The sequence below is a fragment of the Diachasmimorpha longicaudata genome, chromosome 16 (assembly GCF_034640455.1).
Source record: "Diachasmimorpha longicaudata isolate KC_UGA_2023 chromosome 16, iyDiaLong2, whole genome shotgun sequence".
In the NCBI taxonomy this organism is placed as follows: domain Eukaryota; kingdom Metazoa; phylum Arthropoda; class Insecta; order Hymenoptera; family Braconidae; genus Diachasmimorpha; species Diachasmimorpha longicaudata.
This window is the reverse complement of record NC_087240.1, coordinates 3,228,476-3,247,031: the sequence shown is the minus strand read 5'-3', so window position 1 is coordinate 3,247,031 and position 18,556 is coordinate 3,228,476. Positions and strand designations below refer to the sequence as shown.

The following is an 18,556-nucleotide window of genomic DNA, read 5'->3' as shown; positions in this document are numbered from 1 at the left end:
AAGAGCTTTGGGGTGCCCTCAGTAGCAGAAGCTCTGGGATATAGAATGATTTGGTAAAAATGTTTATTTATTCATATTCTTTGTGTTTATGTTTAATGTTCCTGTTTTTTGTTACGTTCAGATAGGTATCTTGGAATATTTCGGGTGGAGTGAAGAAAAAAAAATATTGCAGTGATTAAACATCAAAGAATTATCCTTCTTCAGCACTACAATGAGTTACCTAGCTAATGACCGGTTCCATCACTCCATTGAACGCCTGCAGACTCTCATTCGCTGGATATAAAGAGAATGTAGCCGGCAGTTAAAAGCATCAGTCACCTTGTGATCGTGTGTCGCAGCAGTGATCTTCGGAGATAGATTTTACAGGTGTTACACGCGTTTTCAGATCTGTCGAAATCTATCACATAGTCGTCGATCAAGGTACGAGCGATAATTCAATGTTAATTTGTTGTTATTGTCAATTACTCCCACTCGACTGGAAATATGATAAATCTTTAGTATTTGCAATTGCTCTTTTTACATTTCGATAAACATATCATGATATTATTGCTACATAAGTAATAATGATAGAAGTTGCAAAGAATTCTTTGAAATGAGCAGATTATGTTTTAAAATTATGTGATAGATCAGATTGCAAATCGTCGAACAAATAAATATTGTTATAGATTTTATTGATTCGTGTTCAGAGGGAATCAATAAAGGGAGAATAATGAGAGACATAATTTGCAATAAATTATTGACAAAGTCAAAGGCCTGACATCTTTTTTACGCGTTTGTCTGTCAATCGTGACTTTTATTCCTGATTTAATTGAGAATTTTGGTTTCTGCCTGGAAATGAATCGGATGAGTGCGCCTCTTGTTACCGATTTTGTAATAAAGGGAAAAACCACGCGAAAATCATTACCGTAAATTTTGATGCGAACTGAGTGAGTAATTGAAATTATAACGCTGCGGTTGGATCGTCCTTGAATTTGAATTGCTCTTGACACGCATGAGAGGATGAAAATGATAAAAATTAACGTCTCCAGCAGGAATTTCGTGAAATTTTTTCAACGATGAGACACCAAACATAATTTTCTCATTAGTGAATTCAAGTATATGATTGTGATTCATGGAAAAATATTACCACATTTCTCTCATTTTTCCATTTTTTTTCCCGTTATCCATATTAAGGAGGTAGTACTTTATTATATATTTCCATTTTCTAGAAACGAAACATGTGGGATCATCATTTACAACTGGTGATCGTCAGTTTCGTGGGACTACTCTCAGTAACGTCGATACACTCGCAGGGTCAGTGAGTCAGAATTTTTAAATTTTTAGAAATTCAAAACAAGACATCACGTCTTGGGTCAAGGTATTGAGTTTCTCCATTCGATGGAGTGCGTGTTCGAATTCCATCATCATCAGCAAGGTCGTTGAACATTCAATTTCGAGATCTCTTAATCCTGTTTTCGCGGAGACGGAATTGATACTACTCTTGTCATTATTGATTTAATTATTCCAACGAAGATTTTTCTAATTTGGAATATTTTGAAAAATTGCACAGGACAAGATGAGAAAAAGAGTGAATTCACGTGATTTTAATGTTAAAGCGAAGCAGATCAAATAACAGGGGATTCCACTGGAAAATAAAAAATCTCGTTAATGTATATGGAAATTCTTCGTAAATTACGTCAGCAAAAATTTCAATCGTGTTACCCTACTCAATATTCAATGTGGTATCAGTAATTAGCGTTCAAGACGTCATATTTGGTGATCTGTGGAGGAAGCACAGATCAAGTTTTTTTTAATAGAAATAAAAATGTTATTTTCAGTGACGTTAAATTCATGAAATACCTTGACTACACTGGAATTATGAAACTTGTTTGCTATAGAAAGTTGCGTGAATCCACTGGGTAGAAGTGGCATATGCATCAATGTCAGAGAGTGCGAGCCGCTCCTTGAGCTTTTGAGGAGAGATGGTAATTCGGCAGGAAATTTTTTGAGGCGCTCGGTCTGCAGATTCGACGGTTCAAATCCCATCGTATGTTGTCCGGGTGGTAACAGGGCATTCGAGGATGATGACGACCCTATCCCTCCCAGTCGTCCACGTGATACATCTGTCACTCTACCGCAATCAAATCCTTACTGGCCGATTTATGCCCCAGTTTGTGGTGCTATTTCCAACAATCAGTGGACGCGGGTCGTTGGAGGTGCGCCAGCCAAATTGGGTAAGCAAATTATATTTTCTATCACAGAATAATTTTTAAAAACAAAATCAGTTTTTTTGGGTTCGGGTTGAGAATTAATGAGTGATTTGAATTTCAAATTGTGATCTATTGGATTCCTGAAAGTGAAAAATAGGAAGGATTTATACTGAACATGTTTTTTATCCATCGATAATTAGTACTGTCAATCATCGTCTGTCGCAGGTGCTTGGCCTTGGATCGTAGCATTGGGATACCGTTCAAAGACAGCGTCGAATAAACCGCGATGGCTTTGTGCTGGAAGTCTCGTGTCCTCCCGACACGTTGTAACCGCTGCCCACTGCGTTCACCGTCTCAACGATCTTTATTTAGTGCGTCTAGGTGATCTAGATCTCGATGATGATGTTCAGGATGGTGCGAGTCCCATAGATGTTCCTATTGAGCAAGTCCACGAACACCCGCAGTACAGCGAGACTCAATATACTAATGACATCGCGGTGCTGAGACTGGCGTATGATGTAGAATTTTCCGGTAATGATTAAAATAATATGCTTCATTAAGGACTGTAATTTTTCTCTCAGTCATGCATTACTCATTGGATTATTCCTATGGAATCACAGAGTTGATCCGGCCGATCTGTTTACCACTGCCTGATGAGCTTTACAACAAAAATTACGTTAATTCATTGCCGTTTATTGCTGGCTGGGGATCTATTTATTTCCGTGAGTATAAATTACACCAAATGAACTAGTTAAATGATAATTTTTTAAAAATACTTCTTTCTCTTTCAGGAGGACCCAGTTCCAGTCACCTCCAGCAGCTTCAAATTCCTGTTGTTCCGCCAGAAAATTGCAAAACCGCGTTCAACCGTTTCAAGACCACAGTAATTGATGAGCGAGTGATCTGCGCGGGTTTCGCAAAAGGTGGCAAGGACGCCTGCAAGGTAAACGATCTCATTCATCTGTTCGTTGATTGAAATACTCATTCTTCTGGGAATTCCCATTCTCATTGACACGAAAATCTACTAATTTTCAGGGTGACAGCGGGGGTCCACTGATGTATCCAAAGAACAAAACGTTTTATGCCATTGGTGTAGTTTCATTCGGTTATCGATGTGCTGAGCCGGGAATTCCTGGTGTATACACAAGGATTACTCACTTCCTTGATTTCATCAAGTCTCATTTAAATTAATTGCGAGAGCTTTTTGGTTGATATCTATCTCACAATTAATTCCCATTCATGTCTTAGTCACATTTTAATATACGCTGAATAGATCAAATAATAAAATGATGTGTAAATTAGATGAAATTTAATCTCTTCAATGATAACCTTAGGAAATGTTTCAAATATTTAATAATAATTAAATAATAATGATGGAGTGGCTCGTTAAATTTCATAGGATTTGACCGCCGTTCAACTGATAAGAGATTATCGTTCGATAAAAAAATCCGAATCAAGTTGTGATGGTCACCAACAGATGTCACGATGGCACTGGCCAAGTTGCATGCTTTTCGCTTGTGGCGTTTGAACAGAATCAGAATTCCGCTGAGTTCAGTGCTGACTGATCGTTTTATTAATTTCGTAAGTCCATTAAGCAGTGAACATTCGAGATTGAACATGTCTTATACTACCCTGGAGCGTGGTGCACCGAATACCACAGATTTCAGAATATACTTCAGTAAGTATGATAGTACAATTCACGGTCATAACCTTACAGATGATTCGACCAATCCCGGAACGCTCGGTAATCAGTCGTTATTTTTTAATTGCGGTGTGTTTGTCTATTTCTATTACCACGACTTCCTACGTGGATTTTAACGTGATTATTTAAAGGTCAAATGGGAATAGAATTACTCAAGCAGTTGCTTTCTAAAATGGCTGAACTAGAAAAATTGGATTCTTTGATTTGTCGGTTGAATAATCCATCTCCTTATTCTGATGACTGTACAGTGGATCCTTTTGAATGAAATGATCCTTTAAAATTAAAATCCAACAGAAAATATTGTTCATTAATTCTCCAATACCCCCCTCCCCCCCATTCCGAGGAAATATTTCTTCTCGAAAATCTGGGTATTCTCTCCCAGAGAACGTCACCTTCGAGTTCTTACTGTAAAGCTTTCGAAATTCGGAAAATTTCCTGCAGAAAAAGATGACACGTTCATTTCTCCGATGCACGACATTCCTCTCTACGCCGATGAGGCGAACAAGGTATTCCACATGGTTGTGGAGGTACCACGATGGACAAATGCAAAAATGGAAATTAATCTGAAAGAGACTCTCAATCCTATTAAACAAGATATGAAAAATGGAAAGCTACGTTTTGTTGCCAACTGTTTCCCTCACCACGGCTACATCTGGAATTATGGTGCTTTACCGCAGGTAAAAAAAATACAACTTGAAAAAAATTTATCTTTAAATTATTCTATCGTAATATTTTTTCTTGTACAGACGTGGGAAAACCCCGAAATTTTGGATGAAGCAACTGGTTTCAAAGGAGACAATGACCCCATTGATGTCCTTGAGATTGGCTACAGGATTGCAAAACGAGGGGAAGTTCTCAAGGTTAAAGTTTTGGGAACTGTGGCTCTGATCGATGAAGGTTAAATTTCTCTCAGTTTTGTCTGCGATTTAAATTAATTAATATTTATTAATTATTATAGTAATCATTGTGATGATTTAATGATCTTTTCTTAGGTGAAACCGACTGGAAGATCATTGTGATTGACGTCAACGATCCTCTTGCTGACCAGATGAACGGTGATGTCGATTTTCATTAAACAAATGCCTGTCACATGACACTTTATTCAATTGTCGTTAATTCCCAATCATTATTCGCACTCTAGATATTTCTGACATCGAGAAACACTACCCCGGCCTTCTGAAGGCGACAGTCGAGTGGTTCAAGATCTATAAAATTCCTGACGGAAAACCCGAGAATCAATTCGCGTTCAATGGTGACGCGAAGCCACGTGATTTTGCGCTGAATATCGTTGGCGAGGTACATGAGCACTGGAAGAATCTCATCAAGCGGGAAACCCCACCCACTGGAATTTCCTGGTACGTTATCGTTCTTCGAAAGTTGAAAAAAAATAACATCAATAATTTCTTCTAGTGCTAATGGTACGGTCCAGGACTGCAAGTTCAAAATCGATGCTGCTGCCGCTGAGGAAGTCTACAAGCAGTCACCAGAATGTGCTGAAGGCTCTCCCATCGATCCAATAGGTAAATTCATTAAAAAAATCCAAATAAGTCATCACTGAACAGAACGAAAAATCACTGAAGACTGAAGTGGAGGTGGGGAGTAACTGTATTTAATTGCTTTATGTCATTCAATTGCAGTCGATAAATGGCACTACGTGCACCTCAAATGAAGCCAAGGCCCACTCAAGGCTGTGAGAGATGGACAAATGGGTTCGAAGCTATGAATTTTCTTTTCATAATATTCCACAGTGGGTACAGCAACCAATATTCCTCCAATTGTTTCTACATTCTTTCTCCTCTTTCAAGGACTGCAGCTTTATCAATTTTTATTATCTCGCATTACATATCGATAGATAATTTCGAAAGATATCGAGGAAAACGGATCCAGTGAAATTGCACAATAGATCCTGATCCCATACAGGTTAAGAAGCATGATTGTCCATTACTCCTGAAGGTTGTATAGCAAATAAAAGGACTTTTATAGTTATCCGTAGAATATTCTTTGAAAACCCAAAATTACGTTGTTTTCTTCACAGTGAGAACGCTGTCAAGACGTAAATTGACAGTATAGTTGAAAAAAAAAACTTTACGATCACTGGAACATGCAGATAAATCGAGGAAAAAAAAAAAGTGTGGAAGAGCGAATGGAAAGTTGGAACCGGCGCAATTTACAGGTATCGACTGCATGTGTTCGTCAATGATGCGCTCGCGCGAACGATTTTGCAGTGGAAATGGACGTTACTACACAGCCAAAGTGCCATATACAGAGTGTACCCTTGTTCATATTACCACCCTCCATGAGAGAAGATCACAAAATTTCTCCCCATGTATCAGTGTATTGTGAAAATACAGCGAAGAAAGAGGCGCGCGCACGCCCTGAGCTTCTACCAATGGCGCCCACCGTGTGTCAGTGCGTCGGCGGGGAATTATCCTATGCCTTTTCCTCCGTTGGCAGTCACAATTCTTTCGATACTTAATATTGAGCAGCACTGAATTTAATTATCAATTATTTTTCCTGACTATTGCCATTTCGTCAGTGGTCTGCGTGGATTACCCCGTGTTTTTGGTAATCCGGCTTTGCCTCCTGGTGAATGAGCAATTGTGCGAGTTTGTTTTTCTGTAAATTTTACATAGTTTCGCGTTTCGATCCTCACGGTTTACGGCTTTACGGGTTTTTCCATCAAATTTCAGAGGATCAGAAAGAAGAGGATCCGGTGAGATTCGCAAAATTATTGTCATTTTAGTTGGTGTTAATGGTGAGGGGTTGAGGGCAGGAGAAGCGACGGAAAAATAGTGAATATTGAAAGGAGTGAATGATGGGGCGGCTTGTCTGCTGGGTGTTCCTGAGTGCTGTGTCATTCATCATGATCACTGGTGGTGACTGTAAACGAAAATTCGATGGGGATTTTGAATTTGCGGAAGAGGTGAGTATCGTAATTAATCGAATTTTAGAAGAATAATCGTTGATGAGGTCGGAGGACTGGGGAATATGCGAGAGAAATCCCCGTGACAAATAACAAAGACAATACATTTTTTTAATACAATAGAAATGTCATTGAGGACTTATTTTTTAAAAATATGTCTTAATCCTTCAAATCATTGATTTCACTATTTTACGGTTGGCTCTACCGTTGTCTTTTATCATTTTCTTCAAGTCTACGATCTGTGAGAGGTAAGGGATCAAATCTGCAACAAGAAAATTTTCGCAATTTTCTATTAGCAATTGTTCGATTGATTTTATTCTTCTCATCGTTTTGCGTTCTTTATGGGGTAGACAATTACAGAAAAAAGCGAAGACTTTGTTTGCTTCCTCACTTAATTTTTTAATTTTTCTTTTACTGCGATTGTTCAAGCCCTGAGCAGAACGTGGACAATTAGGTAATACGACGAAAATCGATCTACGTGACGCGAGGCACATGGGAATGATAATGAAAAGTTTGAACCTTGAACGACGCGATAAGCTTTTTTCTGCGGGTGGACGATAGGAAAAGTCGACATCAACGTGTGCTTTCGAGGGAATAAAATTGAAATTATCAAAATTATTTATCTAAACATCAAAAGCACTTCCAAAAATCAACCCCAGTTAATGATTTATCAATTTTAAAAATTAAATTCCATAAGGATTACAATAAAAAATTTAGTTTTGTTCTTTCACCAAATTTCGCCAGCTCTGTCGAGGAGCAGTAAAAATTGCCGAATTTTTAAAACCATAAAACCATTGATTTTCCAAAAAATGCATAAACTTTTTAAAGTAAACATAAAATTTTTTTCGTTCACATTGTTCAGTACTATCCCCTTGTGTCAGGGGAGCATAAAGTTTGTCGCTCCTCTGGCATACAAAGTGTGCTACCCTCACGGTGACAGAAGTAGAAGAAGCCTTCTTTCTATATTTAACTCCTCCTTCACTCTTGCTACTTGTTTTCTTTTTCTTTCAATTTTTAATCCCTCAATGTTTTATGTCGACTCCTCTGCTGCCGTGGTGTTTTGAAAGAGCGCAGGTGCATCGCAGAACTTTTTCGTCAGGGGAAAACTTTTTTGGTAACACTCGGCACTTCGAGTGTCTCACATTTTTTATTTTTACGAGTCTTCTTCTCCATTTTATCCCACAAATTCATAGCAAATACATTATTTATATTAATTTGTTCACAGGCGATCCTATCGTAGACAGTAGCTAGATTATTCCGGATGTTGAATTGGTAAAATTGATGTCGTTGGCTGGTTGGCAATGCCTCAACAAACCATTTTTTTTCGCCCTTCCTGGAGGGCAGAGAAATTATACCATTCGCCAGGACAACATAAATTCAAGTCCATGTAACATGTATTAGGGGATAAATTATCTCCATAGCCCTCTTATATTTTACTGGCGATCAATGCGTCCAAGCGCATTGCGTCAGGAATGAAATGTTGTCCTTGAATGCAACGAATGTTCAATATAAGAGGATTGGTTACGCAAATACCACCGGCATAATGGTGAACTTAACAGCAATGACTAAGGGATGAAGGGATACAGGATAGACCGAAATTCCCTCCGCTCTTTTAGGTACATGAAAGGATGAAATACCCGAAAGATCTTGTTACTATTCGGGGGTTGCGGTTTAGTTAATAAGCCATTAACGAAAATGCCCGGGTCACTTCCCAGATAACGTCTCCACCTGGATAAATATATCATGAGAATTGAGATTATTCGTGCAAAGCCTCCATTCAAACCAAAAAAAAAATTACTCAAAATTTCCAGAAAAAAAATCCAAATATAAAATTAGATAATTAATTAATCAGTGAAACAAAAGGTCATAATTGCGGGTCAAATCGTTCCATAATTCTTTCTCAAAAATCCCATTTTGAATATTGAATTGTAACAACGAGAAATATTGAACTGTAATAACATCCGGAGAATGTGGATTATTCGATAATTTATATAATATATTTACCTCCAGTATAAAAAATAAATTCACCTAATGTATTCACCCCTCGTTCGATTATAGGGACAGATTGATGAAATACATACCACAGAAAATTCCTGAAATGCTTGTGAGATCAGTAGAACAGCCGAATATTTGGTCAGACGTGCAACGACGACAAATATTTCCAAATTCATTTTGAGATTTCAGGGTTTTGGTGTGGGGTACTCCCACCCTTCATTAGGGTAATATCGGGTGGTACATTAGTGGTAACAACAAGGGTGTAAGCATATACATATATATACATATATATATTTATCCGATTGGGACAAATGAAGCAGTGAAGAAGAAAAAGGAAGCACAGCTTACGCAACTCTACGTCGTTCCCATCACAAGCGGCTGTAATCGTCGGGTAATCGCATTTATTTCGCACATGCGCACAGGCGCACAACTGTCATTATAATCATTGATAAATTAAATTATCGGGGATGGTTGTTGTGCGCGCAAACGGCGTGTGCCAATACTACTGGGTGAAATCTTATGAATATTTACTTCTGTCTCCTGGGTCGTATACACTATTCTATGCATAGGAGCCCAAAAGGGAGAATAATATGTAGAGGGTATTGATTTCAGAATAAATAGAATTAGAATCATTTTTTATTTATCTATCCCTTTATTTATTAAACATCGATGAGAATCATTTATCATATTTATTATTCGTCACGAAGTTTTCAACGACGTTTTGTCATTTTTACTGAACATTTCTCTCTCTGTGCGGTTCACAAATAGAATCGACCGCTAAGGGATGTAATTGGAGAGTTAAAATTGCCGTCATTAGTAGGGAGTATGATTAATAGTTGATGAATATTCATAGCTGCAGCGGTATTCGGTTCCTGGAAATTCAATACAAAATCATTCATTAGTATTTTTCTGTTTCAGGATGACACAAAAATTTTGAAAGTTGGGGACAAGAAATTGTGGATTAATGACCCAAATAGTAAGTAAAACTTGGAGGACAATTAGGAGAAATTAAATTGAATTGAGAGATTTTTTCAGTAAAAAATTGCTGCGGTAGAAATTAACAATAAAAAAATTAGTGCTCCATAATTACAGGCGGTTGCCTTCATTATTAATGGGAAAAAAATCATTGTACAGTTGTAACAAATTGCATTTCAAGGAGTTAAACTTCGTGATTATGTCTAATAATTGTCATTGTTATCATTGAAGTTGATGTTGAATCTTTAGGTGAGCTATGTCGCCCTTTGAACTGTAAGAAGAAAGAACTCTGTTTGCTGGAGGATACATTTACAGCGGTATGCGTATCGAAAAAGGAACTTCATAAATCTGGGTGAGCTAATAAATTATTTAAAGTTCAATTAAACCTTAATTTTCAACGAATGAAGAAATAACATTTGAAGTAAAAAATAACGAGCTCTTATTTGTTGTCATTGTTCCAGGGATATTATTATGCCGAAATCTCGAAATAATCAACAAAGGAGGATGCACAATGATAATTCGATTGAAAGCGAGAACGATGATGCATTTTTTGACTCTGAAGATGACGATGAGGATCAAGACGAGTCCAAGTGAGCATTGAAATAGAAAAATATATTCAACTAGCAATAGAAAAACGTGTTTTTTTAATCTCGAAACGGCATTTGGGTAATTTGAGTAGAATAATGTAGATTCATGAATTATTGCTCCAATAGCACAGCCAAACAGTCCTTGCAATCAGGTTTACTGGGCTTAATCCTGGATTAATACGTTTCAGGTGTCAGGAGTGTCCGGTTGTGAAGCCTAACTTCCTCTGTGGAATTGACAACCGTACCTACAGTTCACCCTGCCGTCTCGAGTACCACAACTGCATTCATCATACATCGATTCACATAGCATGCAAAGGCTTTTGTCCATGTAAAGGTGAGTAGGCAATAAATTATCGTTGGGTAATTTATGATTGTATTTATCTTCCATTACATCTCGAACTGATCAATAGATACGATCATCATTACTACTTTAGTGTTCGTACATTAAAAATCCAATTAAAAATTTAATGTATGGTGTACTATAATTTATTGATGTTCAATAGATGGATCGGATCCTCGTGTCCACACTAAGAAATTCCTTCAAATTAAACCCCAAAAATCATTATTGGGTAAACTTGGACGAAATAGGGATATTACGTTGATGCCTCGTGACTTTAACTTCGACAATCATCATTACCAGTATCTTAAATACGGTAAACGCACAAAGGTAAGGAAATTTCTTGTATTTAATATCGTATAACACATCTAGGTATGATTCGGTCTTTTAATCCACGATAAAATGTCAATGAGTAATTTTAAATATCAGTTGACAAAAGATAATCATTTCTGTGTAGAGCTTGGTCAATAAAAAGTATGAGGAAGATATAAAACATTCAATGGCCAATGACGTAAACAAAAATTCAGTGACAATGAAGTCGACTTTGGATACAACAGAATTAAAATCAAATGTACCCGGGACTAATGACTGTTCATCAGCATCCAAGTCAGAGATGGCAAATCGTTTGTTGGATTGGTTTTCAGTAGTTATGGCTGATGCTAAGTATCGTCGGCAACACACCAAGTCTAAAGGCAAGTGATTAAAATTTTTTAACGCTTCAGATGAATTATATTCGGAGGATTATAGAGGAAAATATGAATTATTATATGAATTATTATACGTCAAAGTATTATTTGTTATTTTTAATTTGACTGTTCCAATAGGGCACTTCCCTGCTGGCTGTCAAACCGAGGTGAGGTGGATGTTCGGGCATTTTGATACTAATGGAGATCGAAAAATCTCACTTTTTGAACTTTACGGGCTTGAGCATGATCAGAATGAGCCTTGTCTCAAGCCATTCATCGATGCTTGCGACACAAATGGGTCAGTGGCTAATAGATTTATAGATATTCAATAACTTTCTTATTTAAATTCTTGGAAACTCAGTTAGAGACCTCTCCTGTGTCTAATGAGCTGCTTAAAAATTCCAGAGATGCTTCTATGAGTGGCCAGGAATGGTGTGCATGTTTCGCAAAAGCTGAGAGGCCGTGTGCTGCAGTTCGTAGACGCACATCACCTGATGTGGCACCCATGTGTGATTCTCGAGGGTATTTCCGAAGTGTTCAGTGTCACAGTGGTCTCGGACTCTGCTGGTGTGTCGATCCTCATGGCGTCGAATTTGCGGGAACACGGACTCGTGGGTTTAAACCCAATTGTGGTAAATATTTTTTTATGTATAAATACGAGGTTTCTCATTGAGTGGAAACAATTTTTTTTTGCATCTGTTTTTATAACAAAAGAGATACCCCATATTGTTGATTCATTAGCAACATCAACAATAGAATTTAGGTCTGCAATGATTCATCCACTTGTTTCTGTCGCATTGCAGATGGAATTTTCAATAAAATTACTAGTGACAGCCTAAAAACAAACAGCGTGAACATAGAAAACGTTGAACCGGATAACGACGACGAGGATTCGGACATCGGTTCTGTTAATGACCTGGAGGGATCGGCCGACCAGCCCCTTGACTTTTAGATTAAAGGGAAGAAACTCATTTTCATTATCTCCTCTCGGTGAAGATACGAAGAGGCGATAACAATGTTCGCTTGGGGCGGAGGATTTTTTCCACATTTTTCTACGGTGCATTTGAAGAAAATCTCTTCCGTAGGGTTGCAGATGAACGTTAAGGGGAGACAACACTCCGGAATGGCCCTTAAAGCATTTGCAAATAGAATTGAAGAGAAAAAAAATTGCGAAGTTTATTGATTTCGATAAATTTTTGAATTAGAAAAGTTTGGTCAGTGAATTTCAAACCATTTCATCTCTACAACAGTTCCATTCAGCATGAATTTACGGCGTGTAGGGTGATAGTGTGCAGTTAATGAGATGGAGGGTAACAGAAGGTACGATTGAACAAACTGAACGCACGTCTGATGCACGTGAAACTCATACAAAATAATAGAGAAAACAATGCAATAGAGAAAATAGAGAAAAAATCGTACGTATTCTATGGAAATTTGTGCAATGATCATCAATCATTAGACTTTAATGGCATTGCTGATTCTGAGTATAGTTGAATTGAACAAAATTGAGAAGAATCAATGTGCATTGAAAAATTTTACGGCACTAATGATAGAATTTGATCTCTCTCTCTCTCAAAATGATAAAAGTAGAGGAAAATGCTTTGTCAGTGTTGCAAATGTGCTCACAAAAATGCTTCATTACTTTCTAATTGAAGTCAATTTCATATATAAATCCCAAGTCAAAGACTTACTAGTGTAAAATAAATAAATCGTAAGTAGACAAAGAGAACATATACATACTATTTTCCGTTCTAACTCTCATTCAACGACCGTATACGTTGCGATATTTCGTCCAGGTACACTTCGCCATTGAATATAAAAAAAACACGCAATTATAAAGTCTCATTTTTTTTTTCATGTGCCATGATTAGCTCTTGAAAGCAGATGAATTTTCATACGTTTAGACGAGCAGATGAAAATAAAGTGGATTAACTTCCGTTTGATCCTAATAATGGACAAGTATTTTTACTTGGTCACAATCAAAGTAGAGGAACTCATTGTGGTATAAATTTAGTGGAATAGAGATGGGAATATATGTATAACGCGTAGACAAAATTAATTGCAAGAACATTGGTGTAATATTGTGAATAGATAATTATTTGGACAGGCTGCAACGTTAAAAATTAACTGTCATCGCATACAGTTCTTCCGTCCCTACTGTGCATATTTTATTTGTCATGATCGTTTCAGATACTTCAACGACTCTATTATTTATTATTTATTTTGCTTTAATTTTTTTATTCACAAAACTCAGTGCTTGTGATGGTTTTAAATTTTCGAGTATCATTTGATTACTCGCTCCAGTCCCTCAATATGTGTGAAGATTTATCTAGAAAATCATTCCAGTACCATAAAGGTCAATAATCACCATTTATTACGTCTATATGATTATTAAAATTCATGATAATAATTATATTGTAAAATAGTAAGGTAATTTATTGTTGATTAAGTGATTACAATTGGTTCCCATCAACTTTTCAATTGACTGTAATACATTATTATGTGTAGAGCATGTCAAATACTTCGAGAATAATTGGAAGAGGTGGAATACTCCATAATTGAAGATATTGTCATCGCAGTCAGTTAAAATTGAGTTGTAATGAGGTCAGTGGGTCAACATGAATTTTTAGCTCTGTCGAAGTATGCATTTAATTATACCGATCAAAAAACGATCAAAATTTTCATTCTCGTCAACGGGTCAAAGGTTTTTCATATGTATATAACAATTCTGATACCGTAATGAACAAACAATTATATAGGAACAAACCTGGTACTGCGATGATTAATTCTTAGGTAAAGTATGAAAATATATTACATTACATAAAATAATAATCACAATGATGAACTGCATTGTGCCGTCAAAAATTTCTACTTGATTTCCAGGCTATCGTAGAATCTTCACATATTTATTAGATAATGTACAATGTGGATGTAAGATTTCTTTATGAATAAAGATTGTTGTAGAATTTCTGTTCAATTCGTTCGAAAATCGGAAATTTGCTCGGAACATCTGATGATTTTATTAAATAAATTATTATTGATGACGATACGTCAAAGTTCGGTTGATTGTATTTTATAATTTTCTTCAATTTGCAAAAGTAAGAACTAATTTTGAACGAGATTTTTGTGTTGAACGTGAACCCATTCCGACAAAATTATTTTTTCGAGTTAGAGCGCAGGCGCAGTCCTCACACACACACACACAATCAATGAGCTGATCTCTCGCGCAGCATCTCCGCGCGGATTGCAAATGGCGTCGTACCTGTGGCGTTAGTACAGCGCGTTCGTCTATTGTTCTGCTTATTTCGACGAAAATAATCTAAATTCGTTAGGAAAATTGATAAGACTATAATCATTCACTAATTACAAGCGGCAGGAACGATTTGATCATCAATTCGGTAAGAATTTTCCCAAGTTATAATCACTGGGCCGAAATAAAAATCGCCACAAGCTACGGCGCATCTCCCACCGCGCCGAGTTAAAATGGCGTCGCGTGTCCCGTAGAGAAGTCCCGTTTTATTGGTACTCTCCGGATTTTGGAGGAAAGTTAGACTCAAGTCAGTAAAATAATTATTAATATCACTCTAATTGATTGACGATCATCATCAGCAACGTTTTGAAGATGAATCTGAGGAGAAAATTCTTGAATTATATTAACCAGGAGAAAATAAACGGCACAAATGCATTTTGTCATTTGCGCAACATCCCTGCGCAAGCTGAATATGGTAGCAAGCCGTCGGAGAAGACGTATTTAGTTATTCTACAGTTTTCACAGAAAATAACGGTAAATTCATTAGAAAAATTATTGGTGATGCTATAATCCATAATAAATACGAGACAGCAATGAGCCCATGATAAATTCAACATTCATTGTGATGGCATTCGTCACAACAGAACAACTTTAAAAATCGAATCTCCGAAATTTTTAATTAGTACCTTTGTGAGGTCGTAAGATGCCGCCTGTTGTGTAATTCTGAACACTTGCGGGTATTTTAAATAATTATTCGACATAATTAATTCATTGCATAATTCTAAATTAATTTCAAAAGTGAAAAAAAACAACGAACAATGACTGAAAATTACTAAAAACTTTTTTGTAAATTGTTTTCGAGTAGTGGAGTGTAGTGATGTGTATCTGTGAGTTTCATTAGTACCGACTTATTAGTCAATACATTAGATGGCGGTATTCCTTTGATGTTTAACAAGTGCCTTCGATTTTTAAAAGTATAAGTGAACTGTGAAAAAGTGATTTAAAAAAAAAAAATTTTCCAATAATTATTTCTGCTTTTTTTCAATTTTTTTTGCATTTTTTTTTCAAGTTTTTTTGCATTTTTTTTTCAAGTTTTTTTGCATTTTTTCCTTTCCAAAGAATAAAGTAATTAAAACAGGAGTGAAATGTGCAATATGTGAAGTGAAAAATCCATTTTCCAGTGAAAAATAAAATTTTTCCCCCTAGTGTGTGTTCAAATGTGAGTGAAAAGTGCTACGACTTGTGAACGAGATGCAACTATTTCCTGAGACTACCTGCACATCATCTCCAGTTGTAGCTGTACGATTCATCACCGGTGAGTCCTCCAAATTCAATTTTGTAGTTTTTATTAGTTAATTTGCACGTTGCATGATTTGCGATCGATGAGACAGGATTTTAGGAAGTTAGGAAACGAATACAAATCATGCTCATCATCTTATAAATGCTTCGAACCAAGCTGAAATTTATTTCCATTATCTACATCTTTATTGTAAAATAAAATTCATCGTTATGAATTCAGTTCAAAAAACTCCGCGCATCAACAAAGTCTTCATTACGAAGGAATGAAGGGAGTAATTATATTCCTATTAATCTTTCATAAGATATGGATACTCTACTCAATGTCCATTGTTCATAATAATATGAGAATTACCGTTTTCTCATAATTAACTTCATTTCCTTTCAAGTTGTACAAAACGAGGGCAGTACGATGAATAGATAAATCGTCTATAGAACAAAAATAAAAATTCTCCACTTTGATAATTACCTCGTTCGCCTATAACTGCCTATATCATTACAATCCCATCAATAATGCAATTTGTTTTTTTTTTTTACAACTGATTAATTCACAAGAATATTTATCATAGAAATTAATTTATCAATTAATTTCATTCCTCGTGTATCATCTCAATTTAGCTAGTCTGACTATTCTCGGAATTTTGTTGTCTCCTGTACATGGCGACATTACTCTCCGTGTAATCCATAATCCGTCTCTGGCACTGTCTCACATACTGCTGTTGTTTATGATATATTTTAAACGCCCCCTTAATCGTGATGAATGCAATACCACCGAGTAAAGTACGTTGAAAATTAGAATTAATGCTTTCGAAGAATATTCTACCACAAATGCTGGCAATAGTGGGTAACAATAATGCACCACATACTATTCTGGTAGCCGAAACAGGATCTGACATTGGTGGTACATCGTGTGATTGGGTTCTATCGTCAATAGCGTAGGCACTGGGTAGAAAATGTCTGAGAATAGGTACCTTGCAGGCGTGCCTCCTGAGCAAACTCAGGGCCTGATCCTCCCACTTGAGCATTTTACCAAGGACTAGCATAATTGGAATAGTGGGTAAACCCACTAATAGTACTAGTGGATCAGCCTGTTCCATCATTGTGAGTCCATCCTTGTGTCCAACCACTTGCATCACTGTAACAGCACCATATGTCACAGCTGTCCAGTAAATAGATCCAACGACGATACTTGCAGCTATAAATGGACACACTCGAAATATAACTCCATCGATTGTGTCCAGAATAACTACTAAAGAGCCCATATTTGGATAAACAATTATGTACTCGGTGTTACATTGAGGGCATGCGACATACGCTCCAGCTCGGCCTTTTTGTTTCTCATCTACCCATCGTTGTATACATCCCTGATGTACCCATTTTGCTGTTCCACGACAGTGGCATGGTTTAACCCATGATGCTGTTGCATCGTCTTCGTCAGTGGCAAAACATACCCAACAATATCTTTTATCCTCATCAGAGCTCAATGACGTGTGATTTGGTGTTGATGCACCATCAGTAACGTCTATTGATAATTCCTGATCGATGTTGGAGGTGGAATTGCAGGTTAATTCCTCCTCGGAGGATATAGCCGCTGCTTGAGTGTCTGACACATCGAATGAATCACTGTTGCAGTCTCTTCGATATCCTTGATTCGATGAATACACGAGGATGCACTCCCTGTCGGACATATCGGCTTGATTCGATGGGTCTATTGGTGGATGGAATCTCACTGATCTACTCCCCAGTCTAGGGGCTCTTGAGGAAGATGATATTGAGTCATTTAATGAATCTAGGGTGGGGTAGGCTGGGATCTCAATTGCTGGAAGACGATAGTTAGTTAGGGTTGTTGATGGAGAATCTTGTCCTATTTCCTGGAGATTTTCCTGGTCGTCGAGGGGGCTGTCATTCGACATGTTGAGATTATCACTCTCTGAGGCTTGTTGTCACTCTTTCATCTGGAAATCATCATAAATTCAGTGAAATTTTGATGAGGGAGAGAGGTGCAGGTATTTTAAATCAAAAGATTGTTAATGAGGCTCTGGGGTATCAATCGACATAATGCTGGGATATAAATACTTGTGTGAGGTTAACTAAGGGTGAATCGAGACAGCTAATTGCATCACCCTATCCATATGCGATGAATCTTCCCCTTTTGCATCATCACAGACTGAATTTTAATCGTGTGCAGCGTATGTCCATGAAGTGTTCGAGTGGTAACAATGTAATAAAGATAAAAAAAAAAATAGAGGTAATGGTCAGTGGTACCTTTGACGGTAGCATCCGTGTGTTTTCATTGATTTCGAGGTTTTCCAACGAATAGTGCACAGCACAATGTCCTGAGAATGGGCTTATCACACAGTGAATGTCCTTTTAGTGGCTAGTCACAGTGAATCTCATTGATAGATTGTCATGACAATGATTTGAACGCACCAAGGTCCATCCTCTCACTTTGGAATGGTGTAATTTATTTTTGCATGATCATGTTGGTAATGGAATGATTCCACCGAATGGCGCCATAATCGACACGAGGCGCTAGTTGCAAATATTATTTTGATGGCTTGTCCAGCACATCAAGTATTATTTAAATCGGTTATGGATTAATAATGAAAAATACAA

The 18,556-nt window shown here is 37.0% G+C and overlaps 5 protein-coding genes and 1 long non-coding RNA gene across 10 annotated transcripts in view; 4 read left to right on the top strand and 2 right to left on the bottom strand.

Annotated features, from left to right (window-relative positions):
• The first annotated feature begins 260 nt into the window (after positions 1-260).
• On the top strand, positions 261-3,497 carry LOC135170301 (venom protease-like). The gene is made up of 7 exons (XM_064136005.1): positions 261-420; positions 1,209-1,293; positions 1,878-2,213; positions 2,415-2,720; positions 2,810-2,911; positions 2,981-3,132; positions 3,225-3,497. The coding sequence occupies exons 2-7, from the start codon at positions 1,218-1,220 to the stop codon at positions 3,378-3,380; spliced, it is 1,128 nt and encodes a 375-aa protein (XP_063992075.1). The 5' UTR covers positions 261-420; positions 1,209-1,217; the 3' UTR covers positions 3,381-3,497.
• Positions 420-1,974, bottom strand: LOC135170313 (uncharacterized). Of its 2 annotated transcripts, none has more exons than XR_010300355.1 (3): positions 1,840-1,974; positions 1,702-1,760; positions 420-1,624 (listed from the first exon to the last, which is right to left on the bottom strand). It is a non-coding gene; the product is annotated as an uncharacterized LOC135170313 (long non-coding RNA). The 2 variants fall into 2 exon arrangements; XR_010300354.1 differs by having other exon boundaries at positions 1,707-1,760.
• Positions 3,498-3,659: 162 nt separating the features above from the next.
• LOC135170302 (inorganic pyrophosphatase) lies at positions 3,660-5,877 on the top strand. Its single transcript, XM_064136006.1, has 7 exons — positions 3,660-3,867; positions 4,333-4,568; positions 4,638-4,788; positions 4,884-4,946; positions 5,033-5,246; positions 5,302-5,411; positions 5,529-5,877. Exons 1-7 carry the CDS (start codon positions 3,675-3,677, stop codon positions 5,558-5,560), a joined length of 999 nt encoding a protein of 332 aa, XP_063992076.1. The 5' UTR covers positions 3,660-3,674; the 3' UTR covers positions 5,561-5,877.
• Positions 5,878-6,235: 358 nt separating this feature from the next.
• Positions 6,236-14,360, top strand: LOC135170293 (proteoglycan Cow). 2 transcript variants are annotated; one of them, XM_064135994.1, is made up of 11 exons: positions 6,236-6,491; positions 6,582-6,814; positions 9,728-9,785; positions 10,034-10,136; positions 10,246-10,374; positions 10,560-10,705; positions 10,875-11,038; positions 11,166-11,400; positions 11,533-11,692; positions 11,800-12,026; positions 12,198-14,360. In XM_064135994.1, the coding sequence occupies exons 2-11, from the start codon at positions 6,704-6,706 to the stop codon at positions 12,344-12,346; spliced, it is 1,482 nt and encodes a 493-aa protein (XP_063992064.1). In that variant the 5' UTR covers positions 6,236-6,491; positions 6,582-6,703; the 3' UTR covers positions 12,347-14,360. The 2 variants fall into 2 exon arrangements, with proteins under 2 accessions (XP_063992064.1, XP_063992063.1); XM_064135993.1 differs by having other exon boundaries at positions 6,236-6,814.
• Positions 14,361-15,773: 1,413 nt separating this feature from the next.
• LOC135170284 (tubulin polyglutamylase TTLL5) overlaps positions 15,774-18,556 on the top strand; it is an 85,001-nt gene continuing 82,218 nt past the window's right edge. Inside the window, exon 1 of the mRNA XM_064135969.1 lies at positions 15,774-15,959. Coding sequence (XP_063992039.1) covers positions 15,896-15,959 — 64 coding nt within the window. The 5' untranslated portion in view covers positions 15,774-15,895. The remainder of the gene's footprint in view (positions 15,960-18,556) is intronic.
• On the bottom strand, positions 16,075-18,411 carry LOC135170297 (E3 ubiquitin-protein ligase MARCHF5-like). Of its 3 annotated transcripts, none has more exons than XM_064136000.1 (2): positions 18,206-18,411; positions 16,075-17,895 (listed from the first exon to the last, which is right to left on the bottom strand). In XM_064136000.1, the coding sequence occupies exon 2, from the start codon at positions 17,851-17,853 to the stop codon at positions 16,555-16,557; it is 1,299 nt and encodes a 432-aa protein (XP_063992070.1). In that variant the 5' UTR covers positions 17,854-17,895; positions 18,206-18,411; the 3' UTR covers positions 16,075-16,554. The 3 variants fall into 3 exon arrangements, with proteins under 3 accessions (XP_063992070.1, XP_063992072.1, XP_063992071.1); XM_064136002.1 differs by lacking the exon at positions 18,206-18,411 and adding an exon at positions 18,064-18,205; XM_064136001.1 differs by lacking the exon at positions 18,206-18,411 and adding an exon at positions 18,017-18,149.